General features: G+C 30.4%; 1 protein-coding gene across 1 annotated transcript; it reads right to left on the bottom strand.

The window, feature by feature from the left end:
• Nucleotides 1–9,705: 9,705 nt before the first annotated feature.
• LOC129871644 (uncharacterized) lies at nucleotides 9,706–12,985 on the bottom strand. Its single transcript, XM_055946599.1, has 3 exons — nucleotides 11,999–12,985; nucleotides 10,727–11,257; nucleotides 9,706–10,141 (listed from the first exon to the last, which is right to left on the bottom strand). Exons 1-3 carry the CDS (start codon nucleotides 12,788–12,790, stop codon nucleotides 10,028–10,030), a joined length of 1,437 nt encoding a protein of 478 aa, XP_055802574.1. The 5' UTR covers nucleotides 12,791–12,985; the 3' UTR covers nucleotides 9,706–10,027.
• Nucleotides 12,986–13,636: the final 651 nt, after the last annotated feature.

Genomic DNA, 13,636 nt, shown 5'->3' with positions numbered 1-13,636 from the left:
AGATTTGATAAGGAAGGAGCTAGTAGACTACTATTTTCTTAATTTCTGTGCCAAATCAATATATATTAGACAACTATTGTTGGAGGGAGTGTTCTCTTGTCCAAATAATTAAGAAGTTCAAGTCATACTACGTGGTCATCACCCAATTAAGGTAATTATGTTATGATTCTTTTTAAGAGAGATGCAAACACCAAGATTTAAAAAAATAGATGAAATTATGTCTCTTAATTTCATACAATAACTAATAAACTAAATATTTATAACAATAAAAATCAATCATTTGCCTTTAGAATTGATGGATAAGTTGACCAGTATATGTGGTCGATATGTCTCAGTATGATGAAGACTTAATTTATGTGAGCGTAAAAGTTTGAATAGAATGTATTAATGTATGTGATATATATCTCAAGTTGACCAACTTCTCTTTACGTTTACTGTTTCTAGAACTATAATCATTTTGGTGCTAAGTCTAATATTCTCTTGTCCAAATGAGAAGTTTCATCCACCAAAGTTAGATAAAATAAGAGGAAACAATAATGAATCTGTCAATTTAATTGGTTTTAGAACCAGATTTAAAATTTAAATTTTATGAATTTTTATAATAATTTTAAATTAATTTATAATAATAATTAAATTTATAATTAAATATATATAAATATATATATATATATATATATATATATATATATATATATATATATATATATATATTATGCAAAAGCTATTAGTTCCCAGAAACCTGTATGTAAAGCTTTGGATCCACACCTAGGTTTTCCAATTGTGATTGAAGTTCCTGCGATTAGAATTTGATCTAATGTTCTTATCTTATTAGGATTTCTTACCATAATTATATATGTTTTACTTTGATGAATTAATGGATCATAGGGGTAATTAAGTCGAAGTATGGCTGAACTTTCTTCATCGAAGACAAAAAAATCATTGAAATTACCTGTATTTTTGGACTTCTTAGCCAAAGCCTTGGCCTGCTCATTCCGTCGGACTCCTTCCACTTACTTTACGAAGTCTGTCACTTCATTGAAGCTTCAACCTACAGAGGTTATGTGAATAGACAATACCTGTAACATGGGATTCAATCCCTTGACGAACAAACGAATCCTCTCCACCTTTGTAGATACCAATTGCATAGCATATTTGGACAAGGCAGCCTCATAAGCAGATACACTCATGCCATCCTGCTCGAGAGCCATAAACTCATCCTTATTGCGATCTCTCAGAGTCTTGGGCACATACTTCTCCAAAAATGGGGCATGGAACTGAACACAAGTGAATGGAGGCAAAACACGATCGACATTCCACAAAGGCTCTCCACCATTGCTTAGCTTCACTTTGGAGCTGGAAAGTCACGAACTCAACTCTCTGATCCAGGATAAACTCATAGGCATCCTCACTCTAAGAACCCTAGAATACTGGAGGCTTCAGCTTTAAAAACCTAGTTAGCATTTCATGCTCAGTGCCTATTATCCTTGGGCCCGGAAGTGGACGGAAGAAGGCATTAGTGTCCAATGCTCCATCCATCTGAGGAATTGCAGTAGCAACGGAACAAGAAATTGAAGCTTGAGCAACGAGACTGTGGAAATGGCTCCAGTGCCGACCAACCCACTCAGAAAAGTCATGATCTGCTGAGCTATAGCATAGTCCAAAGAGGGATGTCCTGCAACTTCAGCCTCTGCATGATTCTCCTGCCCAGCATCTTCCTCAACCTCTACCTTTACACTCTCTTCCACTTCATCCTCGGTGCGGGAGGGGCCTCTTCTTATGGGTCATTATCAGCTTGAGCTGCACCTTTGATGGGTGTTATCCTTCCCCAGCCTTTGTCGCATCCTCTTATTCTGCCCCTGCCTCAATCACGTCCTCTAACTGTGTGCTCCTCCTTTCGCTCGATGGGAGATATGGGTCGGACACCATTTTAATACATATTAACCATCTGCAAATAAGAGAGTGAAATAAATTAAATACCAATTTGGATCACCAGATACCAATTGGAATCAAGTCATAGCACGAAGGGAGAAGAAGATAGAGAGATTTCCTAGAGTTCCATAGCCTCTCAAAGAAAAGTACAGATGTCTCTCTATCGTTCTGAAAAACTCTACTAGACTCTCTTTGATACAATAAGATCAACGAATTTAGGGCTTTGATACCAACTTTGTCACGATCCAAATTTGGTCATGAGTGACACCCACACTAACCCTTTGGTGGGAGAACCAAAATTCTACCACGAACTAGCTTCCTAACACAAAATTAGGCAATAAAAAATGTGGAAACAGTTTTACATAAGTTTTAAGCTGAGTTCCCATAAACTCATAAAATTAAACAGTCAAACATAAATATAGTCAAACATGCGGAAGTCAACCCCCTAGAACCTGAAAGTCATTGTACCAAGATTACTACATAATAAGTCTAAGAGTAAAGGGATACAATCCCAAAAACTATGATAAGAAAAAAAGTCTGAAAGGTCTAAGTCCAAAAATATTGGACTAAGATCCTAGAAAAATCCACGGTAGCCTGAAAGAGCATACTCACCCTTGAATTCAAATGATCACTAGTCTCCTAGCTGAGGTCTATCATCAGCAACCTGAAGATGTCCTGTTCTCAACAACGAAAGAGCAAGTGCAGTATCAGTATACATAAAAATGATGTACTGATAGGATTACGCGATCAATCCAGTAAGTGAAACATGCACAAGTAACTACAACATAGTAAAGACATGCATATATGGAAACACATTATAATTATCACTTCATAAGCATTATACAATTTCACAGTGTCAATCTTAGTACAATAGTCCTCTCATGGGACTCATACTAAAACCGTTATTTTTTATCGGCGTGGTACCTGATCTAGTATATATGTTGAAACGTGACACTCAATCCAGTATATGTATCAGAATGTGACACCCGATCTAATATATGTGTCAGAATGTAACACCCGATTCAATATATGTGTCAGACCATGAAACTCGGTCCAATATCACAATCACAGTCCATAAAGAATAGTTCACATACTTGCACAACCAAGTAACAGGTTCATTGTATGTAATTGATCACAGTAGTCAATTCATTAAGTTCATTACATCATTTCCTAGTCTTATGCATGCAGGCAATATTATCAATTGCAGTTTAACACACACATAACACGGACAGAAAATAAACCATCACCTACCTCAAAATCCAAGCTTGGGAACTCTAAAGAGCTAGAACTTTCCCTTTTCGAAATCTCTTAGCTTGTTCTTGAACAACAATAATTACAAGGAATCCACAAACAATGGCCTACAATATCCGGATTACATCAAAACCCTAACTTTGGTCACTTTCATGATCCCATTACCCAACGGGCTATTTTCCATCATTAAATTCAGGCCAAGAACCCTCCCCTTAGGTATTTAGCATGAATTCTAGGTTATAATAATCAAAATACAAGCTAAGGAAGTATTTAACTTACCTTTGGCGCAAAATGAGTGGAAAACTGAAAGGAATAACCCCAGTTCGTCCCTTTGCTCTCCAAAAATGAGAATTGCAGAAAATAATGTTTTTGGAACTTTTTTCGTTTAAATCCGCAACTACTCCATTGTGGAGACACTTACCCCCGCCATGGCAACCCCTCCATAGCGTGAATAATCCCACCGTGATGGGTTGCACGGGAAAAAAACTCAAAATTTGAGTCTCAAGTCCCCATTCTGCAACATACCCTCAAATCATGATGTTCTAAAAGGAACCTTTCACGCCATACGACAGTTTTACTCGCCCGAATTTGATTTCGTAAAGTTGTACAATCTCCTTAGAATCTTATCTATCAACTCAAACCATCAAATTGATAATTAAATCCCTCATTCATTACCAGATTACCCTGTACCTCACCTGACTCGAATTCCGTCTAAGTCTGGTCTAGGCTCAAATTTTTTAAGTTACTACTTAGAAGTTTTTTGGCCCAAATTCCTTCTCAATTGACTTATCCATAACGATGGAAAGAGATCGTTACACTCCATGTAAATATTAATGTAATAGTTAAGAATATAAATTGAAGGAACCAGTTGAAAATTTGGATAAACATATACATTATATGAAAAAGGTGAAAACTCATAAAGAGGGATAAAAAATATAATTTATAGGATCAATTTAATTTTTATCAAAATTTAAATTAAATCAAATATTATCAATTTCATATCGCATTAATTCAAACCAAAAAAAATATCAATATATTTAATCAAGGGAAAAGGTCATGATATACTCATATATTTTGTCACTTAGAGTTGATATAGTCTTTGTTATAAAAGTGTCTCATGTATACCCTCTTGTTTCACAAAAAGTTCTCATATACCTTTTTCCTCTAACGAAAATAAAAAATAATTTTAAATTTATTTTTTTAATTAAAAAATAATCCATGTAGGTGTATATTTGATCCTTCTCACACATATTTTTTAAAATTTTTGATTTAATGGCTAATTTGAATTTATTATTTTGATGGTCAAATTTATTTTTTAACTAATTTTCTTGTAAAATTTCTCATAGATGTCCAATTTTTTTATACATACAAAAGCAATTACAATATAGTAGCAAAAAAATTAGTCTTAATTTTTTTCCTTTTCTATTTACACTTTTTTCTTTTTATTTCTCATATTTTTACACTACAGAATAGAAGAAAAATATTAAATAAGAAAAAGAAACTCAAATAATGATAATCATAGAAGTAAAAAAAAATTATGTGTGAGAAGGATCAAATATACCTTTGAACTTTGTTAGAAGGATCATATATCCATATATAAATTTTTTTTAAAATCAAAATCAAAAAAAATAATTTAAAATTAATTTTGTTTCACTTCCGCTAGATGAAAAAGGTATATGTAAGCCATTTTTGTAACAATTGGAGTATATGTGGCTCACCTTTGTAACAGTAAAAGTATATGTGAACTACTTTTATAATCATAATGATATATATGAGCTACTTTTATAACGAAGTGTATATCAATTCTAAATGACAAAGCTGGGAAACATATCAGGTCATTTTATAATCATAATGATATATATGAGCTACTTTTATAACGAAGTGTATATCAGTTCTAAATGACAAAGCTAAGAAACATATCAGGTCATTTTCCCTTTAATCAATTCGATTCAAATTTTGGTTTAGATTGATTTTTCGATTAACTTATAACGAGTCCAATGGTACCTTCACACCCACTAACTAAAATATCTCTATACATCTTTAATTATTTTGCTCTTTACAATATCATTAATTATTCATAAAATAACTCTCACATTATAAGTTATACTTCTTCCGTTTAATATTAGTTGCTCACTTTTCTTTTTGTACGTCCCTTAATAAATCATAAATAAGAAGGATAGTTTTATCACTGAAAAACTTAAAACTTTACAAACTTATTTACATATTTAAAAAGTTAATTATGATGGAGTAAAATGAAGAAAATATAATTAATTTTATCTTAATTTTATAAATTTATAAATAATTTAAAATAACTATATTCAGTAATATTAACAATTAATATGAAATGGGAGGAGTAATATATGATTAAAAGTTAGTGAAGTAGGTCATTTGCCTTTAGAATTTAATGGATTATATGACCAATAAATGTAGGTGAAATTCAATGCAATGGCGGCTGAATTATTGCCAGCGTATAAGGTTGAATTTTTGTCGAAAGTAAATATTTAATCACACCAATATGTATATCAAATATAATAATTTTTCATAAGCCACTAAACTATTGCATATTACGGGCGTAACTACACTTTAGCTATTTACCATTTTTAGCAATATATGGATGTTAGATGTTTATATTCATTATATTCGTAATGAATATAATTTATGTGTGTAAATTATATTTTTTTTCACAACAACTATAATTTATATCAATTGCAATATTGGCAAAGATAAAACCACATGGAAGAGTAAAGGTGTACATGCATTCGTTAATTTTCACAAGACACTACAGCGTTGCATATATTACCAAGCATAGCTACATTTTAGTTATTTGTCATTTGTAGCAATATATGGGTGTTAGATGCTTATATTTATTGTATTCATTTGCAACGAATAGAAATTTGTGTGCGTCAATTATATTCATTCGCTCAATAAATTTAATTTGTATCAATTGTATACTTCCTAAATGTGCAATTCTCATATTTACAATGTATAGTGTTATATACACAATATTTATAAGGTGTATTTATACAGTGTTATATGCACAATATTTATAATTTTACCATATAACATTACAAGTTTATTATTTAACATAGCTATAGTTTTATATAATTATGAATTGCGGCTATAGTTTAATGAAATTTACTATTATACAAATTTTGGGGCTGATATAAAAATCTGAAAGCAAATTTAGGATACAGATCTCTAAAGCAAATTTGTATTTTCTTTTGTATTTGTATATTTTGAGCCTCAAAATACAAATCTGTGGGGCTCATATACAAATATATAAAGATTTGTATATGTATACAAAGCGAATTTAAGAGCTCATATACAAATCACTAAAGAAAACTTGTATTTGTATATACAATCTCTTTAAAAGCCCAAATTATATAAAGGCTAATTACACCCTATAGCCCTTCGGCAATTTCGTTTTCAAAAAACATGGCCATGACCTTTTCTCTTATCAAAAAAATGGCCATGGCCTTTAATTTGTCATAGTAGTGGCATTTTGGCGTCGGCATTACTTTGGCCATTTGGCCAGTTTCTTTCGTATTAAAAAAAAACTTTTTATTAGTAATATTTTTTGTTGTGCTATTTAAAGAACAAAAAATAGTTGTTTTAATTTATTTTTTTGACTTTTTAATTTTTTTTCTTTTATAATTGTTTCACTTCTTTTTTTTGGAAAAAAATGAATATTTATGTCTTTTTTTGTTTATTCTTTTATTTATTAAGATGAAAATGCATGATAGTCAAATAAATATCGACACATTATATGACTTTTTATGTAATATTGATACATATTATACACATTTATACAATATCAATATATTACATATACACTACATAATTATTTATACATCATATATACATATTTATACATCATTTATACAATATAGATATATTAATATACACTACATTATTTATAGATCATATATATATGTTTATACATCATTTATACAATATTGATACACGTTTATACTCTATTTATACAATATCGATACATTACCTATACACTACATAGTTGTTTGTACATTATATATACATGTTTATATATTATTTATACAATATTGATAAATGAAATGAATTGCGTGGTCTTATGATTTTTATTGTTTTTTTTACAAAAAACAATAACAGAATTATTATTATTTTTTACAAAAAACAATAACAGAATTATTATTATTTTTTTTAAAAAATAACGCTGAAAAGAAAAAAGAAAATGAAGTAAAAATGATATGTCTTGAAGTGATTTAGGCTTTTTAGTCATGAGTCCATGGCCTGGCTTGGGTCGATTTCAGCTTTGTAGTTCTAAGCCCATAAATCCGCCTTGGGTACGAATTTGGCTATTTTTTTTTAAATAGAAACATGGTATATTTATTTTAAAGTAATTACTTTATTGTATATATTTGAAACTAGCCCATTATATAATGCAGGGAAATATGTGTGTATTAATTCACAAATTTACTTAATATGGAGTGAGGGGAGTAATATGATTTGCCTTTTAAATAAGTTGGTCTTTAATTTTTACCCCTAGAAATCCAACTTATGATTAGTGAGACATAAGTTCTTTAAAAGGGCAAGACATAATTTATGTGTCATTATGCTGCAATAAGAGACATAATTTATGTGTCATTATGATGCAAAAATATAAACTTATGCACCATTAAAAAATAACTTATCTCGAGATGTAAAAAGTTAAAAACTAGCACAAAATAAGAATAGAAGTACAAATGGCCAATTATTGACCCATTTTAATAAGACAGATTATATTTTCATAAGTTAATTTTATCACAGACAAAAGGGAGGACATACCATTGATTCGCTCGTTGCAAAACAATCTGAATTCCCAAGTGCATGTCGAGGAGTGTTGTCTTGTTGTCGAGGGTTCGGACTTGTTGGTGTCTGTCGATGTATTCTAGTGTTTGATATTTATCGTCATCTGTTTATTGTATTTCGACTACTACACTATTTTGTTGTTGATAATCTTTTCTCTTAGGCTTTACATTATTTCTCTTATTAGTTGTTATGTTTTATTCATTATTTTCTTCTTCTTTTTATTTGAAATTGTTGCACTTGAGCCAAGAATCTTTCAAAAATAGTCTTTCTACCTCCAAAAGATAAATGTAAAGCTTGTATACTTTTGATCTTCTTCAGACTCTTTATAAAATTATACTGAGTATGTTATTATTGAGTGCATGAATACTTATAAATACTAAATTTGCCCATATCAGCCTTTTAGACCCGCAAATTTCGCCCTAGACAAATTAAAGTATACATATTTTAACATCTTTTTGCCTTGGAAACTCTGTTACATATCCACATGTTGTTAAATTGCTTTAGTAAAAAGAGATTAGGAGTCCCAATTAACTTTCCATTATTCTATTCTCAACAGCTTTTTTAATGGAAGACTGAATCACATAAAGGGCAAAGTGGTTAAATTTGAGTCAATGAATATGATGTGAAAGTTGACTAGTACAATTTATCAAGAAAATGTTGGCACTTAATTAGTGCTAATAGAATATGGACACATTAGCTATACTAGGTGGCCAAACTCGAAGGCCGGTCCTAGGTGGGAATTGGGATGTCTATAAATTCCCAATTTATAGCAACACATAGTACATGTGCATATATAATAGTGTCTCTATAACATAGTCAAATTATGCATAGCGTGACGATAATTACGGAGGACGGGCCGATGAGGACGTGTATTTAGGTCGATAAGTTTTTGAAGATAGAAGTATATATGATATGCTAGTGAAATTTGTATTTGAATAAAAAAAACAAAGTATATATTTTTATAAGATATAACAAAAATTTATATGGTACATACATTTTTGGATATACATAATACATAAATATGTTCTTTAACTTGACCTTATTTCACATTTATATTCTCCAATTTGGGGTGTACACAAATAGACATTTAAATTTGTATAAAATTGAACAAATAGATACACATGTTCTACGTGGCATAATACACATAGGACACCACGTAGGACATAAAATTATCATGTAGGATGCCATGTAGCACGAGTGCGTTTATTTGTTCAAGTTTTGAATAATTAAAGTGTCTACTTATGTATTAGTAAAGTTAGATGGCTTTTGAATATCTGAAGAAATCAAAAGGGACAAAGCGCTTGTCTGCACACGACAAGCAAATTAGACTAACGCCTAACTAAACAGTCATTACTTTCGTAAGTAGTTGGTTCATCTTTATTTCATATATGTTTGAGGATTCGCATAGCTCTTAGTTTATGTGTTAGATATTTATTTCTATTTTTTTTATACCAATGTTGATGACTGAATGACCATTTAATTTATTACTTTTTTTATTTGATGGTTAGTCGTATGCATTTTCGCAGCTTAAATTCAATTTATGTCCTTTTTTGTCCTGGAACAATCCTTTAATTTTTCTTTATTTTCTTTATATTAGTCCGGACTTAAAAAATGATTATAAGTGATTGTTCATAATAAATAGGACAATAGTAATCTGAAATAATAAAGCAAATTAATAACATGCTACAACATATTTAAATAAAGAAATAGTATAAAAAATATTTACGCTAATTAAAAAAATCTTTAACTTCCAGTCAAATTTGAGATTTTTCTTGATTAACTCACAGGTAAATCAAGAAAAGTCCTAAAAGCTCCCTAAATTGCTTTAGTAAAGTATATATTTAAACTGACTAAATACATATACAATAACAATTCTAAAAAACTATGATTTTCCTAATTTATTTATCTGACTCTGAATTCCCTAATTTATTTTGTCACAAGCAAAGAAAAAAAGAATTTTTCTGCTCAAAACTTTCTTTGATCTCCAGTTTACCCATTGGTTAAAATTCACACAAAATCTCTAATTGTGCATGTAAATAAGTTCATCTTCCTTGCATTCTCTTATCCCTATTTCCATCACTTTATCAGATGTAGAAGGTAATAGATCACAGCAATGCCTTCTTGGTGCTAGCAACTGCATATGACATTAAACAAAATGTTAACATAATTTGACTAAATAGCAAGTTTAAAAATAGATATAATATATAAAACAGACCCTTAAACTTAGACTCAGTTGGCAAGCAAACACTTCAACTTTGAATATGCACATTTAGACACCTCAACTCGTCTCCACTGTATCAGTTGAACACTTCAATTTACAAAATGAACATCTAGACACCTTCAATATTTATGTGTCATGTCAGCTTCGGGTGTCTATAAGACATAGTGGGGATGAGTTGGAGTGTTTAGCTATATCCACTAAGATCAAGTTAAGATGTCTAGATATACATTCTTAAAATTAGAGTATTACTTGTCAAGTTTGAATGTATGTTTATGTCTATGACTTAAAACTATAAATAAGATTTTTGAATCTGATAAGCTTAAACATATAACAATCAAAAATGCCTTTTTGAACCATGCAGTCTCAAATATGCATGTCATTGCTACAACAGGTTGTCATTAGGTGAAAGTGTGAATGTTGGAATTAAAATAATTCCTTGCTAAATATAATATGCATTTATTTTAAACAGACTAAAAAGTAGAGTATGTCGCAAATTACCTGTTTCTGGTCAAGCTCTAACTTGGTGGAGAACACTCTAATTTCTTGTAGTTTTGTTGGTGAATTCTTGCTAAATGTGCAATTTTCATATGTTTTCTTCTTGTAAATAGTCTTGATCACATCAACCCCCAAAGCCACTTCATCCAAGAAATAAACAAATTGCCTTCTACATGGATCAACCTCAAATTTCCTTGTAGTAAACTCATAAAGTGTACCATAAGCATTCTTTTTCCAGGGCAAGTAGCTCTCCTGCACGCGTTGTGCATCAGGCAAATGTACATTGAGCTCAAAAACTTGTACAACATAGCCCCATGACACTGACACGGTCCACGAAAATCGTCGATCGTAACATACTGTTTGCTGCAAAATCCTCTGAGGATCAAAATTTGCAGCATGGTACAAATGTTGCAAGGCCTTCATTCTTGACATGTTAGGGAAAATTGGATCAATTTTCTCCATGTGATGTAAAGATACCAAAGGTCTAATGGGATGTGAAGCCAAAAATCCAAATGCATTTCCTTGAAAATCCATCTAATCAATTCAATTTCATAAAAAAAAATACAGAGCAAAAATCAGCTTAGCCAAAAAAATTCAAATTTATAATAGCCTAAAATCGAAACTTAATTTCAAGTATAATCACTGACATTTACATATTATTATAACAATAAAGTCACGAAACTTTTTTTTAAATCGTACTAAATTAATTAAGCTCTACTCACTAGTATAATAAAGTCAAATAGCTATTTCTTGTCACATTAAAGTAACAAACTAATTGATGTATGAATTACTTATAGATAATACAAATGACAATAAAGTCAAATTTGTGGCATGAGGTAATTGTTAATTTTTTTTGTCACTTTTAAATGTCTAGACAAAATTTTCACGGCCAATTGCTTTATTTTCTGTGCCAGAAACTTCACCAATTATTTGTATTTTTTGAACGATTCATCCATTGTTAAGTTACTTTGATGAATAAAACTTGTAACTTTATTGTATTTTTTAGTCTTTTATTAAATGAATAAAAAAACAGTCTTTTCAAAAAAAAAATTATTGTAAAAATGAAGATGTCTTGTAAAAAGTCCATAGAAAAAAATGTAAGTAATCTAAAAAAATTAATATCCATCATTGATTTCAAACATCAGTGATTGATTCTATGTCTCAAACACACGATCTATAAGTGACACGGAAACAACTTTTTGGTCCATTACTTCCCCTTGACCTCTAGAAGGCAAACAAAAGAAGTAAAAAAGCAAAGGATAGAAAAAATGTTACCTGATGGAAGCCTGGCTCATGTGTTAATGTAACACCAAGTTCTGTCAAACAAGCATGAATTCTACCATCACTTCCATAAAGATGTGGATATCTCTCTATACATGAATCAAAAACTCTAGCCAAAACCTTAGCCAATGGATAACTTATAGCAAAACCAGCACCACCAAATGCCATACCAAATGAGAAAACCTTGTTTTGTATAAAACTTTCTGAATTTGACCCAATGTAATACCAAAGCCCATTGTCATACTTAGACAACGTCTTAACCAAATTTTCTTGGAAAAAAATAGTGTCGTCATCTCCAAAAACAAACCACTTGATATCTGAATGATTAAGATTAAGCGTGACTGTCTCTGATACCACACGTGCCACTCTAATTGCTGATGGACTCCCACCTCTATTTGTATATGGGAATCTTGAAATGTCCTCTGAAATACAAATTGGAGGAAGAAATATTGAATCATTTGTAGTAGTACTAGGCAATTCTTTTTCAAGAAACACACAACCCCTCATTTCATTTGGCTTCCACCATAGTTTAACATATTCTTTTCTCTTTGACCATGATTTGGAATTAGATGCAATTCCAAAAACGACATTTTGAAGAGTAATTGATGATGATAAATCAAATTGTTGATCATGTCTTGATACAAAGGAATGATCAAGAAAATTGGAATTTGGGACAAGTATGAATGGATATAGAAAATAAATTGTGCAAGCAAAACAAGAGATTAAAATAAGATTCTTGATGCCATGACAAGATGGGGTTTTGCTATTTACTTGAAAAAATTTCATCGTTTTTTATTTGTGAGGTTTATTGTTATTTGGTATTTGGTATGAATAAAAAGTTAGGAAATTTTGAAGATTGAGAGTAGTACCACTTTAGACCCCGCAATCTACGCCTAAAGCAAAGTTAGGAAATAGATTTTTGAGCACAAAAAAAAGAAGAGAAAGAAGAGATGAGTATGACATGTTACTTTTTAGTTGAAGAAATATATATAAAGTACTTAAGGCCTGAGCTAGAAGTTTAGAGACGAAACAAGGATATGAACTTTTTTTTTTATGTTGCAGTATATACATATTTAGTAGATTTTTTAAATCAAATATAGAATTTGATTAAAGCTATTGAATTTGAATAACTCTAGCTAGAATATAGATTGCGGGTTCAGCTTTATTCAATAATATTAGTTCAAATCTAATATATTAAACTTAGTAACTTAAATAAATTAGTATTTCAAAATCTAAAATTTTAAATTCTGATTTCGTTTCTACTTGTATTTATTTTTTTCTTCTAATTTTAAATATTTGTTTTTGGTGGAACGAATAAGAAGGATGCATGTGGTGATCTTAGACGATTAATCTAATGTTGAAAATTGAGTTCAATATACCAAAATAATTTTGACTTATTCGATGATTGTGACATTAGGTAAACAATACGTGGAAGAGAGTTCGAGTTTTGTTCAAAGGTTTGGTGAGCGGTGGTAGTTGGCCCAACACTTAATTCCAACATAAAACTATGTGTTGAATCATGAATAATAAAATATGTTGATTGGTCACATGAAATGACAATCACTTACGTGTGTTTCGTATGAGAACAAATATTTTTCACGTATAATATTTCTTAGACTAATATTACCTTAA

Source organism: Solanum dulcamara, chromosome 10 (assembly GCF_947179165.1).
Source record: "Solanum dulcamara chromosome 10, daSolDulc1.2, whole genome shotgun sequence".
NCBI classification, from domain to species: domain Eukaryota; kingdom Viridiplantae; phylum Streptophyta; class Magnoliopsida; order Solanales; family Solanaceae; genus Solanum; species Solanum dulcamara.
This window is presented reverse-complemented; position numbering and strand designations above follow the sequence as displayed.

Bases quoted from the DNA above. Each gene is read 5' to 3' on its own strand.
- LOC129871644 (XM_055946599.1), bottom strand. From the start codon at position 12,790: ATGAAATTTTTTCAAGTAAATAGCAAAACCCCATCTTGTCATGGCATC. The intron at 11,258-11,998 runs GTAACATTTTTT...TGAATTGATTAG, and splicing joins ATGAGCCAGGCTTCCATCAG to ATGGATTTTCAAGGAAATGC. The intron at 10,142-10,726 runs GTAATTTGCGAC...TGTCATATGCAG, and splicing joins TAGAGCTTGACCAGAAACAG to TTGCTAGCACCAAGAAGGCA.